Source organism: Diprion similis, chromosome 1 (genome assembly GCF_021155765.1).
Source record: "Diprion similis isolate iyDipSimi1 chromosome 1, iyDipSimi1.1, whole genome shotgun sequence".
In the NCBI taxonomy this organism is placed as follows: Eukaryota; Metazoa; Arthropoda; class Insecta; order Hymenoptera; family Diprionidae; genus Diprion; species Diprion similis.
This window is the reverse complement of record NC_060105.1, coordinates 3,859,131-3,873,203: the sequence shown is the minus strand read 5'-3', so window position 1 is coordinate 3,873,203 and position 14,073 is coordinate 3,859,131. Positions and strand designations below refer to the sequence as shown.

The 14,073-nt window shown below is 34.4% G+C and overlaps 4 protein-coding genes across 7 annotated transcripts; 1 reads left to right on the top strand and 3 right to left on the bottom strand.

Annotated features, from left to right (window-relative positions):
- Nucleotides 1-63: 63 nt before the first annotated feature.
- On the bottom strand, nt 64-4,400 carry LOC124406113. 2 transcript variants are annotated; one of them, XM_046881527.1, is made up of 6 exons: nt 4,189-4,400; nt 3,953-4,006; nt 3,329-3,601; nt 2,447-3,266; nt 2,142-2,350; nt 64-2,019 (listed from the first exon to the last, which is right to left on the bottom strand). In XM_046881527.1, exons 1-6 carry the CDS (start codon nt 4,282-4,284, stop codon nt 1,942-1,944), a joined length of 1,530 nt encoding a protein of 509 aa, XP_046737483.1. In that variant the 5' UTR covers nt 4,285-4,400; the 3' UTR covers nt 64-1,941. The 2 variants fall into 2 exon arrangements, with proteins under 2 accessions (XP_046737483.1, XP_046737526.1); XM_046881570.1 differs by having other exon boundaries at nt 2,447-3,248.
- On the bottom strand, nt 3,676-9,907 carry LOC124406261. 2 transcript variants are annotated; one of them, XR_006929210.1, is made up of 8 exons: nt 9,698-9,907; nt 9,449-9,500; nt 9,306-9,361; nt 9,141-9,174; nt 8,871-8,977; nt 8,682-8,788; nt 8,246-8,621; nt 3,676-3,692 (listed from the first exon to the last, which is right to left on the bottom strand). XR_006929210.1 is itself a non-coding variant. In XM_046881654.1 (7 exons), the coding sequence occupies exons 1-7, from the start codon at nt 9,751-9,753 to the stop codon at nt 8,359-8,361; spliced, it is 675 nt and encodes a 224-aa protein (XP_046737610.1). In that variant the 5' UTR covers nt 9,754-9,907; the 3' UTR covers nt 7,857-8,358. The 2 variants fall into 2 exon arrangements, 1 of the variants encoding a protein (XP_046737610.1); XM_046881654.1 differs by lacking the exon at nt 3,676-3,692 and having other exon boundaries at nt 7,857-8,621.
- On the bottom strand, nt 4,751-5,858 carry LOC124406373 (EEF1A lysine methyltransferase 1). The gene is made up of 4 exons (XM_046881806.1): nt 5,640-5,858; nt 5,351-5,498; nt 5,049-5,258; nt 4,751-4,898 (listed from the first exon to the last, which is right to left on the bottom strand). Exons 1-4 carry the CDS (start codon nt 5,790-5,792, stop codon nt 4,765-4,767), a joined length of 645 nt encoding a protein of 214 aa, XP_046737762.1. The 5' UTR covers nt 5,793-5,858; the 3' UTR covers nt 4,751-4,764.
- A 765-nt stretch (nt 9,908-10,672) lies between the features above and the next one.
- LOC124406985 (ectonucleotide pyrophosphatase/phosphodiesterase family member 5-like) lies at nt 10,673-13,722 on the top strand. Of its 2 annotated transcripts, none has more exons than XM_046882742.1 (8): nt 10,673-10,819; nt 10,966-11,212; nt 11,296-11,394; nt 11,471-11,834; nt 11,941-12,150; nt 12,231-12,482; nt 12,812-12,902; nt 13,076-13,722. In XM_046882742.1, exons 1-8 carry the CDS (start codon nt 10,704-10,706, stop codon nt 13,140-13,142), a joined length of 1,446 nt encoding a protein of 481 aa, XP_046738698.1. In that variant the 5' UTR covers nt 10,673-10,703; the 3' UTR covers nt 13,143-13,722. The 2 variants fall into 2 exon arrangements, with proteins under 2 accessions (XP_046738698.1, XP_046738704.1); XM_046882748.1 differs by having other exon boundaries at nt 13,032-13,117.
- Nucleotides 13,723-14,073: the final 351 nt, after the last annotated feature.

Here is a 14,073-nt window from a genome sequence, read left to right as displayed (position 1 = left end):
GTACTCGCTAAAAGGCACGATATAGCTACCAATTTTTCAACGTGGTTACAATATGGTTACGTGTATATATGTATGTAAATGTAAAAATACCATTGGATATAGTTTTAATACTTGATCTGTTGAAATTTAGTCTATAAATTGCTAGTAACAAATAACGCATTCATCAACAACTATAATATTAAACCTATTATTTTTTTCGATAAACAACCGAATCATTTATGTACAAATGATAATTGGTATGAAGTGGAACGATAAAAATGACACAATGTCTAAATATGTCTGCATCCATTTTTTGATTATATTCGAAATTATTTGTTTTTTTCTGTTCTGTACAGACTGTAACCGCAGCCTAGTTATGATGCAACAAAAATAGGCGATTTCACAATTCTATAATGAAATTACGGATTGGTCTAGTTGATGCTGAGAAAAATATACGTACAATATAATTTTCAATGCCATAGCATACGAACGTTAGATTAGGGTTACAATATTTGAGATAGAAACTTACAAACTAGGGTATTTCTTGAAAAATATCGGTTGAATATTCTCGACCCCCTATTTCTAGCCAATTAAAATATAAGAATAATCTTAATAAGAATGGAATGTGTCTATTGCCCTAAGTTCTATGAGATGTGGGAATGTTACACGCAGTCCTGAAATTTTCATTCTTTGATTTCTTTTTTATAAATTATCTATAGAGAATAGAAAGCACAATGTAACCACGCTGATTGGTCAGGAACACACCTGTTTTTTTTTTTTTTTTGTCATATTTTAAATGTATTTTCTATGGCAAAAGGTTGATTCAAACGGAAAACAGTCTCTGGAAAGTAGTTTACGCCAATACCTACATTAGGTAATAATTTGCGCGTTGAAATTTACTCCAGAGAAATACCGTTCGAAGCAGCCTTGAAGCAGTGTATTATGTTATATTGTATATTTTTATCAGTTACGGCATATATTCTTTTCTAAAAACAGGAAAACACTGATTTCCAGAAAAGGATCTCCCGTTCCTCAAGTATACAGTTGATCCACCTTGAATTGTACTTAGTTATTGCATCTTGGCATGGGTATTAATGTATTACCACCCTAGCTATTTTGATACTTTTTCGTAGTTATTGGATTGCCAAAAAATCATTACTTTTGCTGAAAAATTATTCCTTTTGTTTTGAACATTTTTTTCTGTTTACCTGAATATTTTAAAACACCTTGCGAAATAAAATATGCAAGTTAATACCTATATAGTAAGCACCCCAACATTTCTCAATACCTCAACTAACTTTCACATAAATTATTCACATTTTCAAAAACACACTTAGCACCACATTATCTTTGAAAATGTTCTGGCGGATTTTTTAGGCAATCCATGATCAGACGGATAATTTGTTCAGATATCCTTTGCAGATATCGTTATCAGTAACTTTAGTTAAATGAGGTAATTCACAATATTCAGTCACAAAGAGATAAAAATACAGAGAAAAAGTCGTCGAAGATAATAAAAAAAAAATTACCTACCAAAACAATTAAAAAACATTTCTTCCTGGCGAAACGTAACCAAAATTATTCAAAAGTAGCGATCCCATTAAATTTTATATCATTTAAAAATATTCATGTAGGTACCCTAAACACTATGTTTATAAATTAATTAGTTAGAATAATAGTAATACTATAGCGCTCATGACAGAATAGTGGACAAGCAAGATATTGATGAGACCATAAAAAACTTGCACATGAAGTAGTAGCAAGAAGTTTAATTACTCATTCAACGAATATTGTTGAATTCAGTAGAACTCAATATTTATTTACACGTTTTCATTTCTTTTTTGTCCAACATTCTGCTGCGCGATCTACAAAGTATTGAGCCACACCTGGCAATGTCTTGCTTACTGATATTGTAGGGACAAGACTCGCCAAGATTAAAATGAAAATGCAGTGTGTTCAAGATCACACATCCTCGATATAATCTGTGACGACATCCACTGTTATATTTGATATAGACTTTGCTGCAGCAACATTCTCTAGCTGAAAGATAAATGCACATACTGGCAGCTAAGAAACGATGATCTCCTAACGTTTTTCGATTGTACCCAAAGTGCATTCTAATTTAAACGAGTCACCAATGGAAAGACTTAATTATTACTCACGCAAGACGTGCTGCTGAGAATTTCGTCAATCCCTTCAATCTCTTCGCTTATGTCGTCACTTCTTACACTCTGATGTCGTTCCTCTTTCTTGTACCGGGATTTGTTTGGGCTCTCGCACTTGTCAGGGCTTTTAGAAGGGCTCTGCTCGTTTGCACTCCCGGATGCAGATGAGATAAAGTCTTCTTCATAGTTATCGGTTCCTTCTGAAGCTGTGAAAGAAATTACAAGCAAAGCATTATCCAAGAGTCATCATCATACACTGGCTTTTCAAATATGTGAAAAAAAATTGCTAGATGCAAACTTACCAAGCCCAATGTCCATGAGTTCTTTAAGATCGTTGATGTCTGTCTTCTTAGTATTAAAGGATGGCAAATCACTAAATATGGATGTGGCTTTTGTGGTGAGTGGAGGCAAGTCGCCCAACAGTGAAGATTCGCTTCTGTGATTCGCACCAACTTTCTCGTTCTTACCGTCGATAATAATCTCGTCAAAGAACACGGTTTTCCCTAAACTCATATCCGTAATGATTTTATTTTGTACATTATTTGCGTTATGCAACTCTGTGTTATTTATGCCTTTTTGCTTGTTGGCGTCTTTTTCATTTTGATTTGGTTGTACTTCGTCTATAATAGATTCGTCAAACTTAATTAATGGCTCGGTTTTATTCAATGACTGCTTCTCGCTTTCAACATTTACATTAACAGCATCTAAATTCATAGAAAATTTGCTGAAGCGCACGTCGTTGTTCTCTTTGTTACAATCGACTCGGTGAGTTTCAGTTATATCTTCTAAATTCGTGTCATCATTTTTCCTGAGTGCATTATTTTTCTGAAGCTCGCAGCTAGATGTGTCTATTAGAACATTATTGAACGTTTGATTATTATTGACAGCTTTTTTCTTGTCAGTTATCGTCACATTTATTGGAACTTTTAAAGCAGTTTCTGAGATGCTTTCTAATTTTTCTGACGAGTCATTATTATCATTTGACAAAGACACGGAATCTTTGTGCAAGATTTTCGGTGTCGTTTCTTCGTATGTCTCATTACACACGTTACTGGGAGTGTTATGCATTTTTGCTGTCATATTTTCATTACCGTCGTCTTCATTCTGAAAATACAACAAAAGCATAATTTGTAGTAAATACAAAGTGAAAAGTACAAACTCTCTCAAATAAAATTCTTAGCTACCTGCTTTTCTGAAATATTGAATGATCGACGGGCATGGTTCCTCAAAATTTCCCCGAGCAGCGGCTCGCTTGAAACTATGCCAAGTTCTTCGCACAGCTTGCTTCTACCTGCATAGTTGTATTCCTTACCGGCATATGTCTCAGGGTCGTACACAGATATCGTATAATCAAGACCGAAATATTCCAGGAATTCTCTGACCAATGAGAACAGCAATCTTCCCTCAGAATTTGCCAGGTACTGTTTTACCGTTTTATTAAGCAGGGGCTTTGTGTTCTGAAAACGATGGAAATGAATATATAAAAAATAGTCATATCGTGGTACACACATAGGCGTTCAACTAGGAAATATCAAGTTTTTTTTATCCTCTTTTTTTTTTTAAACTCGTATCCATTTCTCAAAATATCCGGATTCATGTGCCAAAGAATACAAAAGCTTTGAGAGAGCAGACTGTAAACAGGAAACAGTTTTTTTTTTCTTTCTCTTTCCTCTTCTTTTGCTGTCTCGCTCTTTCTCCTTCTCTTCACGCACTCTCGATCGCTCTCTCTTTCTCTATCTATGTGTATCTCTCTCTTTCTCCCTCTCTATTTCTTCATTATTTTATTGCCGGACGTAATAATAACTCACCATCACAGATTCTTGTTCCTCGAGGGCCAAAAAGACGCTCGCTCTAAGCTCTGCCTGAAACGACGACATAATTATTGCATAAATTCGGAAGAAACTTGTTGTCAGTAAATTATTTTTTCGTCTACACGCGTATATAACCTAAAAAAAATGTCTGCGTCCGTTCTTTCTTCCCCTGTATGTTCTTTCTTCTTTCTAAACGTTGTTGTTCTAAAATTGATTTATTAGGAATAACTTACTCGTACTTTGGCCAGCACCCCATTATTTTCTAACGTTTGGGCCACGAGATCACGGAGCTCGGTATCCTCCTCCATGGAAATATTTCCGTCTGTCATTATTGTTTTTTAAATTAAAAAAAAAAAAATACTATTGCAAATACTCAAAAAATGTAAATATTTACGCTTTCCATCGCGTGCTTTTCTTTTCGCGGATCTGGCCCGAATCCATCGTTCCCTTCGTTCATTGCCAACAACGTTTCAATCACTTTTTTTCCTCCTTTTGTTACTACGCCTGGTTCTATTCCACGCCTTCGTTCTTTCAAACTCGCATTTCTGAATAACGCGCTTGAAACTTAAACGTATTACATACGAGTTGTTACAAGTGTGAGAAAAAAATAGCTTCGTTCAACCATGAGTGCATATTTGTTATAAAGCTCGTCGAAAGAAAACGTTTTGTTAGAAATATATATATGTATGTTATTGATATAAAGTTATATAAACAGAAACGCAATCCTGAATGTAATTATATGACGAGTAATCATATTCGAGGGTTGGAAATAAAAACATGTATTTAAAAATTTCATAGAAGAAATAAATTTATTGTAACGCCTTGTCAAAATCAAAGTTTGAATAACACCAAAATTCATTCGCTAGATTATTCTTGTGGCGCGGCTCGAAACTGCATTTTTTTACGCCCAAAAGTCTTGATGCTAATTCGCTCATTATAGCACCTGTACACAGTAAAAATGATGTTCAAGATTAATTCATTGACATATTATATTAGAAGTAATTTTTCATAGTATCCATTCTATGATTTTTATCTTTTCTGGACGAGAAATAAATTTCGTGAGATTGTACAACTGTATCATGTGATTATTTACCTGTGCAGAGTACGATATTTTTCTTAGATAAAAACTTGATCGTTACCGCCGTTTTCGTTAGACATTCTTCCGAAAGAAAAGGTGGATCCGCAAGCACGAGATCAAAGTAACCTGCCAATTCCCTGGGAATTTCTAAAGGAGATTTATAGTCGTACGGAATAAAATCTGAGCCGAAAACAGCAAATCGCTGATCGTACTCAAACAATGTAACTGAAACGGAAAATGAAACACTTTAAAGAAAATAAGTTATAAAATAAAAAATAACAGTAACAGTGAAAATAATTATTGCTGAATAAATAAACCTTGTCTGCCGTCGGAATCTTTCTTCATTTTGTTATACAGTGTCGGACAAGAGATGAGGGCAATTTTTCCAGTTCTTTCAGTTGAATGAATTACTCCTTTCACAAAACTATCAACCGTCTCGTCGTCGTACCAAAATTGACTTAGTTGCTGAAATCGGTTGCATATCTTTATATTTTCGAGGCTTTAAATTGACATAATATTCGATATTTGACACAGCCGCCGATGTTAAACAACTTAGATTGTTTGAAATTCGACGCGCTGTATTTACGCGCAGGTTTACCAACGTACCCAATTTTCGTCAAACGTGATGTCCGTTGATTCATTTTCCTCGTAAATACCCTTCAACAAGTTTTCTTGCGCTTCTTTCTCTTTGTAGAACTCTTGAAGAGCGGCAAGCGAGGCCGAAGATAACTGCGGCATCTCGTCGTCGCTATCTGACATTTTCGTTCGAATTTGTTGTACCCAGATTAAGGAACGCGTGGGATCGACCAATCTCGTGCTTCCATGTGTAAATTATTCAGTCTTAGATTGGTATCCTTGCAAGAAACACCTTGGCGGTGATTTCGAATAAACTTGTAATAATGAAAAACATACGTAGACTATCGTAAATTAATTATTTATTTATTTAAGCATATAAACTCACAGTTCGATACACTAATTGTTACAATTCTTTCTCATATTATAACTGTAATATTTTTATTTAATTTTCACTCATTTTTCGCATCCTCTGATATGATTCTCTCAACGCCTTGTGTAGTGTGCTTGTATGTACAATACAAATGTTCAAACTCTTTTGATCGCTATAATAATAATATACTATTTATATATCTTTACACAGAATACACGTAACACTTCCCTGTATAACGCTCTACGTACATCTTTTCCTAGGCACGTTCATCCAATTTCACTTTATACCATATACAAGCCATTCAACTACGTAAGTAATTTTACTGGGGAAAAATCAAGCTGCGACCATTCTAGTTATTTGTATTTCACCATGTTCAACGTAATCTGAAAATTGTCCGTACTTCTTTTTCTTTTTTTATCAATAAGACTTCGTGTTCTTTGATGGTACGTTTGGGAATCAAATAATTCAACTTATTTAAGAATATTACATTACATTATTGTTTTACCTCCATGACATTTGGTCCCAACCTCACACCAAGGTCTCTGTATAAGTGTTTTAATAACCGACAATCAAAACTAATACGTATAGTGAACAAAAGAAACCAAAGTTGCTACACTTTAGTGAGGATCGTTCAATTTTAGACATTAATGGCAGTTTTATAGTGGTGAGTTTAAATTGTACTTTATGCGTAATACAGCACAGTATGATCTTTGAAGACCGTGGATCAATTTACATTAATTCAAGTGCATGCAGCGACCTTGAATTCTTTCGATCCGAAACTTGTAAAAAATGAACGGCTAATACATCCATCTATTTCCCGACCCATCTTTTGTATGCTGCTAGCTGGGAATTTTATCCTTCAACTTTACACAACAGACTAATTTTTTTTACTCACATTAACGAGTACAACATATTTCAGCATGGCAGACCTGAATTAATAACTGTTTGTCTATCTAATGACTTATTGTATTATTACTTATAGAATAATATTCGTATCCTTATTATAGGAATATATACATAAATTTTGCAATCCGGGATTTATCCAAAACTGTTCGAAATCAGTTAAAAAACTGAATGTCAATTCATTATTCAAGTTAAACGAAGATCGAATTTATTTCCATGGTTCGTCAATTTTTTCGGCAATTTGAAGTTGTCCAGATATTTCATCGCGTTACTTTTAGTTGCTTAAGTTTCGTATTACTTGCTATACGTATATAATATAATGTACATGCATGTATATAGGTACGTATCTAGTATTGTTATTCGCATAAGCTTCAATGATTTGAATCCATTACAGTACAAATACTCAATTACAGTTCGCCTCATGAGTTTCCTTATATTTTTCATAGAGCGGAGCATGAAGTGTGTGAAATACCTTATCGCAGTTTTCATATCTTTGCGCGGAATCAGCATAGACTTTTATCATTACTCACCGAGACTGAGAGTAGTCATTATTACGCTGTAAATGCAGCGTGTATTACACATACCTATATCTATGTATAAATATGGTAGATCTCTTATAACGCAATCGCGTACTTTGTTGTAATTTTAAATTTCTATAAAGTTACTGCTTAACGTAATAAATTTTATGAAAACGTGCAACAGAATATAAAATTTAAGCGGTGCAACAAGCGCATAGTATTTACGCAGTTATGTTATAATTTCCCCGTTTCTACAATAATTCAGTTATCCTACTTTTGAATACCAACCATTCGCTCTTTTGCGTAATAGCTCTAAATTTTTTGAAATCGCTCATCTTTAATTTCTTGTTCAAATAAGATAATTACCAACTTTGATTTAAAACTTATTTACCCCAAACCCCACATAATATTTGAAATCCGTTTCTTCAATTTCCACATTCTACTTCTATATTTTTCCAATCTCGCTTTTGTAATAGCAAATTCTACGTCAACGTTTTTTCCAAATTGATGATGATTAAAGCAAAAAAGCCTGTCACGAAACATATGATGTATTAATAGATGATATCTGTACATGTGAATGCTGGAAGTTGCATCAATTTCCGCTTTTATCTGTAAATAAAAAAGGTCAGGAAAAAGTACACGCCACAAGCTCATAACCATGTAAAAGCACATTTATGACATGATTATAGAGTTCCAAAGACAGCTGCATAACACCATATTTGCATATAGTACCAGCTAAATGTTGGCTGAGATATCATATCAGCCACTAAACATAATAATGACACAACTTCCACAGTCACTGACTTCCGTTTCTGGAATATGTCTTATTCTGAAATTCCTTATTTGCAGACTCTTACGGATGTATATGTCGGTTATCATTTCTCTCTTAACGTAATGTGCAATTTACAAACTGACCCAAGCGTATCGTCTTTTTTTTTTATGATTTTCCCATGATCTATCAGCTACTACCAGTCCAGTCACCAGTCTCTTTTAGCGCCCTATCTGTCAGTCTCTCAATCTCTGTTAGCAGTTGCTCAGTCTCTACGTCTACACACACTATATCTGCTTCCACTGGATCCCATTCCAAGCTATTTGGCGTTGATACTCTGGACCACGGTGAAGCGGTCAGACTAGAAGGTTGACTGTTGTTTACAGACGGGAAGGAAAGAGAGTTATCTGTATTTTCTGCATTGACATCGCTTCGTGGAGATATTGGTAGGCCTGCAGAGATTAGTTCATCGATCAATTGTTTGGTAATTGCTTTTACATTTTCTAACGTACCTTCATGCTCCCATTCAAGATCCAAAGATGAAGCAGGAGTTGGCACATAGCCGTGTTTCATCAAATTTCTAGCATCCAAAGTTTGAAGTGATGTATCCAAGCCAGAACTGGATAGAAAAATGGTCGATATTAAATCATTGCTGCTGAAATTTTAAGTAGTATTTATTTTACTTTGATCACGCTGTATACCTGACTGATACGTTACTTCTGGAGTTCAACCTAACATACTTGCTACCGCCCATGGGCCACCCACCATCCTCGGCAAGTTCCAAAGAAATCGGGACACCGCGCCTCTTCTAAAACAGTGTTTGCAATTTTTTTCCTTCTATTTATCATGAGAAAAAAATTTTCAGCTCTTGAATACGTAATTAGAAGAGAAGTTTTTATTCAACTAAAATAATTACTGTGCCTCTGTTTGAATGACTATAAATGGGTCGTGAAAGGATAGAAAAAGTTTACCTTGAAACGTTTCAACGAAAGAAACGATAACAAACTGTCCAGCAAGCGTACAAAAAGTAAAACAACATACAAAATTACAATTTAAAAAACATCAAGTAATACTTCAATTCCTTTATTATGCATCCATGTATAATGCATAGAATTATTTATATTTCGTTCACTCACCTTTTCCGTCTGTCAGAAGACATCGTACGCTCGTCCCGATCGCTCTGTGGACAGAACTAACAGTTGGCAAAACTTAGTTGAGAAAAAAAGGCAAATTGTGTAGATTATAATAGTTTTATTATAACTTAAAGATTTCTAAGTACCTCGGTACGTTCATCCTCTTGAAAGCACATGCTCGAATGTCGGCGATATGATCTACAATTTAAAAGAAAAGTTTCTGATTATTATCATATAATGCAACGCAGTAGAATTTTTTTTTTTTTTTTTCTTGTTCCAGTCTGACAAAGAGATGCGATAAGATTATTTATTAAGTTTGTATTTATTCGATCATCACCTAAAAACTTCTGATAAAGAAAAATATTCTACCGAATGAAGTTTGGAGAAATTCTAACCTGTACGTCGACGGATCGGTGACGGTGGCAAAACAACGGCCGAGGCAGTTCCCCATGACCCGTTGTCTTGCGGGCTATTTTCTTTCATTTATTAGTCAGGTGTTTGAATTAGTCATACTTTCTCATTACTCGCGTCTCCGATCGCTCCAAACTTAGTGCGACTTGACATATTTCCAATACTGCGCCAATCCGACGACTCCATCTGCCGAACCCAAATTGCCCAAAAGTATGTCTTCGACTTCGGCTTGGCGGTCAGTTTTGACGTTTCGACCCAAGTGCCCGCAATACTTTAAAAAAACTGATCCCGAAAACTCGCTTCTTCCTTTTCAGAGGAATTTTCCTGCAATGTTTTCATATATCTATGTAAATACATATTTCTATAACGAAGCTGCAGATAATCTTAGTTTCAACACGTATGATTCGGTATAGCTCTGAGAAAATATATTCAATATTGCGTTTATCGTAATAGACTGTCATGGAACTGTTAATATATTGTTGGTAGAGTTTTGAATAATCGAATGAGCGAATAGAAGCTATAATAAGTATGCGAGTGTTTTACAGAAGTCACGTGTTACAATAAGTAAAGGTTTATCAATTTGGAAAATATTCAACTGCATGCAATAAAAGCTTTTGAATTTGTTGCATGATCTATATAATTAATCGTTTCATAATTTGTGTACGCGTTACAAATTACAGCTTGATGGAGTCGTGTTTGACGGACATTTTCCGTAACAGTATTTTTTACCTTTCCTACACGTGAAACAATGCGAAATAAAAGTATTAAAAAAAAGAAAAAAATAATTTGGCAAGCGTACAACTCGCGAAGCCCGCCTTGAATGTGTACGTGGTTCAGTGAAACACGTCACGCGGTGTCCCTGCGTTTTACGCAATACGCACCAATACGCGTGCATTCGTTGCGTACGAAACTGATATGTATGGTTGAAATATCACTAATTTTGCTTGCAGAGCATCGCCGGTTGTTGAACAGCGAACATCGGCTTCTGCGATGAAGGCCTCGACCTTATTATCACTTTGCACGATAATAATTACTGTAGGAACTAAAAAGGTCTCGTCAGTTTCACAGTACCAGAAACTGCTTGTTGTATCCTACGATGCATTTAGGTGATGTTATTTAATTCTCTTACCTATGTCTATAATAAAATTAGCATCACTGTTTATCGCCTAACCTTGTGAGACGTTTTTAATTTAAAAATACTTCGAAAATTCGTATTGTATAGCTGTTTCAACTGATAACTATTCATTTTCAGGTACGACTACTTCAACAGAAATTTGACCCTCTTTATGAATGATTTGAGGAAAGAAAATACCCATGCAGATTATATGAAAAATGTTTTTGTGACAAAGACATTTCCCAATCATTTTTCTATCGCAACGGGCCTTTATGAGGAAACTCACGGTGTTATTGGTAATCAAGTCTTAATCCCAGAAACTGGTGAAATTCTGAAAGATTCATACGCCATGTATCATTACAACGAAGAAATAGCGCCTATTTGGGTTTGTTCAATACTGTGTTTCAGTTCCTAAACAGCTAAATGTAGATCTGTGAAAGTTACAAGTTTCTTAAAATTTATCTCTAGATTGTCAATGAAAAAGCAAGCCCCGATAGACATAGCGGAGTAATAATGTGGCCTGGGTGTAAATACGAATATCTCGGTGTTAAACCCACGTTTCTCCAAGTAAGTTTCCTGACAAACATTTTTAAACAAAAAAAGTACGTATATAATTAGTAATGAAAATTATGTTCGTTCTTAGAAATTCAATATGTCTATTCCATTTGAAGACAGAGTAGATCTATTGATATCTTGGTTCACACATCCGACCCAACCAATAAATCTTGGTTTCTTATACATAGAAGAACCAGACACAACTGGTCATATGGTGGGAATTAATGCCAAGGCTTTTAATTTGGTCCTTCAAAAATTGGACAACGTTACAAAGTATATTTACGAGAATTTGAATAAACATGGGCTAAAAGATGTGAACGTGATTCACTTGAGCGATCACGGGATGGAAAGTATTACCCCGAAGAGAATTATAGACCTGAATAAATTTGTTAATAGTTCAGATTACAAAATTGTGGAATCTTCGGCAGCCTTGCAAATATTTCCTATTGTTGGTGAGTTTGGTAATTTGAGTGAAGGAAAATTTTTTGTGAAATAATGTTTTATCTTTCATCATTCATGCAGTTATTTTTTTTATCTGACACGAAATTTTGCTCTTAGGAAAACTGGACACAGTATATAAGCAGCTGGTAGATGCAGCGAACAAAACTGGACATTTTACTGTTTACAAGAAAGAAGAAATTCCTGATAGGTATCACTTCCGAAAGAACCCCAGAGTCCCACCGATATTTATTGTGGCAGAAATCGGATATGCGTTTAGTGATGTGTACAAAAGTATCGAGTACTACGAGAAAATGCAGAATCTCACTGGTACAGTATAATTTATTTGAATATAATAGTGATGTTTAGGCTTTCAGATACTGAACTCATCGCCAATATTCTTATTTCAGTCAACAATCTAACGGAATTTGGAATTCACGGATATGACAATGAAGAGCCGGCTATGCGACCGATGTTTTTTGCTTACGGTCCCATGTTCAAAAAGAATTACGAGATTCAACCATTCAATAATATAGACCTTTTCCCCTTATTTTGTGAAATCTTAAATTTATCATGTCCACCCGTTAACGGAACTCTAGAGAATGTGAGAAGTTGCCTAAATTCCTCATTAGAAATTCCTACATTCCAAATAGGACTAGCAAGTACGTATATTCCCCATTCAAAAAGGTACAGAAAGGTGTGGCAGAAATAATGAGGTATTTAGTTTTATCAATCAAAGCTATTTATTCAGTTGGAACTCGAAAATTTTTGTTTCATCTTTTAATTCTCATTGTCCTGCTTCACCATGAACCTGGCCTGAAATGTTTGTACTTGAATTATTTACATACTATGATCTATTCATATTAATAGGTGTATTATTATTAGATTTATAATCTCTACCTTTATTTGATTTAAACGAAATTTTACACAGTATCAAAATTTTTATAACTTTTTCAAAGAATTTTGATCTCTATTCCTATAATTGTTTTAGTTGTTGGAGTGATGATACTGTTGGGAATTGGAATCTTTATGGCTGTATATATTGTTCGACGACGAAGGGACCGATTAAACTCATATCACAGGTAATTAGTTAAATTATGTATGATATTCATCGTATAGAAAAGAAGCACTGTTCAGTTATTTGCATAGCAATAAGTGTACAAAGCTTATATCCGTGATGAAAGTTTATACTTTTTGATGACGTTTTTCAGTTGCCAATACAGTCAACCATGACGAAAATAAATTTATTTCCTAGGATATTTTCTGCTGAATCTGATAGTGAATATCTTCAAAATGGACAATCGGATTTTGGGTTAATCTAATGCTTAACTAATCTATCGAAATTAAATTGACATAAGTAAGCAGAATCTACAAATAGGTAAGAGACACAGAGTGACGTGTAGAATTTTGCAGAATTCTTTTAGTTTTTAATTCGGCATCAAGATTTATTATGCGACCAAACTTCAGCAACCCTACAAACACACAGTATTTAACATCATACTTTGGAAACAAGTATATCACGGAAGTCTGTCTTTGTGACATGTGCTTAATGAAGAACAGTTAACTATAAATTCCATCAAATATACGTAACGGCATTATTGTGTGCCAAGACGTATTGTGCCTTGAAAGAATGTAATGGAGAAAGTAATCATGAAAATGCTGAACATATACGGATTACATGTCCGTAAATTTTCTGTCCAATTATTATTGCGTAAATCGATATTAGCGTGTGATTTATATATTATTTTAATTTAGCTAAATTATTTTTTTGTAAGTGTAATAATGCTTAAGCAAACCCACCTGCTGTAATTAGGAATTGATACAGCTACTACACATTGCTGGGTCCTGGGTCTAGTTTATCACAATTTCTTCAGATATCTTGTTCGTATGGTAAAATATTTATAAATGAAAATTATACGTAATTATACGGACTCCATCCAAACATGAGAATCTGGAGAATTGAAAGTTCAACCAAATTTTCCAACTACTCTATGGTTCAAAAATATCATTTTTGTATAAAAAAACATATGGTACTATTGTTTGAATATAATATGTGATACCTGTTTTAAAGAAAAAAATAAACGTATTTAAGTTTTACTTTTGATTGCGGTGTTTTTGTCTTTATCGCACTTTACCTGTGACAAAGAATAATTATAGATCTTCAATTCATATTTACCGCGCCAAAAGTCACGTGACAATATTCTACCACACACGTCGCTCTGTCGGTAACTCGGTAAGTGAGTGTAGAGTGTT

Coding starts and splice junctions, on each gene's coding strand:
- LOC124406113 (XM_046881527.1), bottom strand. CDS start 4,284: ATGACAGACGGAAATATTTCCATGGAGGAGGATACCGAGCTCCGTGAT. Junction 4,007..4,188: donor GGGTGCTGGCCAAAGTACGA/GTAAGTTATTCC, acceptor TCGTCGTTTCAG/GCAGAGCTTAGAGCGAGCGT. Junction 2,351..2,446: donor ACTCATGGACATTGGGCTTG/GTAAGTTTGCAT, acceptor TTTCTTTCACAG/CTTCAGAAGGAACCGATAAC.
- LOC124406985 (XM_046882742.1), top strand. CDS start 10,704: ATGAAGGCCTCGACCTTATTATCACTTTGCACGATAATAATTACTGTA. Junction 12,151..12,230: donor GAAAATGCAGAATCTCACTG/GTACAGTATAAT, acceptor TTCTTATTTCAG/TCAACAATCTAACGGAATTT. Junction 12,483..12,811: donor ATTCCAAATAGGACTAGCAA/GTACGTATATTC, acceptor TAATTGTTTTAG/TTGTTGGAGTGATGATACTG.
- LOC124406261 (XM_046881654.1), bottom strand. CDS start 9,753: ATGGGGAACTGCCTCGGCCGTTGTTTTGCCACCGTCACCGATCCGTCG. Junction 9,501..9,697: donor ACCGATCCGTCGACGTACAG/GTTAGAATTTCT, acceptor TTTAAATTGTAG/ATCATATCGCCGACATTCGA. Junction 8,622..8,681: donor TCTTGAATGGGAGCATGAAG/GTACGTTAGAAA, acceptor TAATCTCTGCAG/GCCTACCAATATCTCCACGA.
- LOC124406373 (XM_046881806.1), bottom strand. CDS start 5,792: ATGTCAGATAGCGACGACGAGATGCCGCAGTTATCTTCGGCCTCGCTT. Junction 5,259..5,350: donor AGATTCCGACGGCAGACAAG/GTTTATTTATTC, acceptor TTTCCGTTTCAG/TTACATTGTTTGAGTACGAT. Junction 4,899..5,048: donor AAATATCGTACTCTGCACAG/GTAAATAATCAC, acceptor TACTGTGTACAG/GTGCTATAATGAGCGAATTA.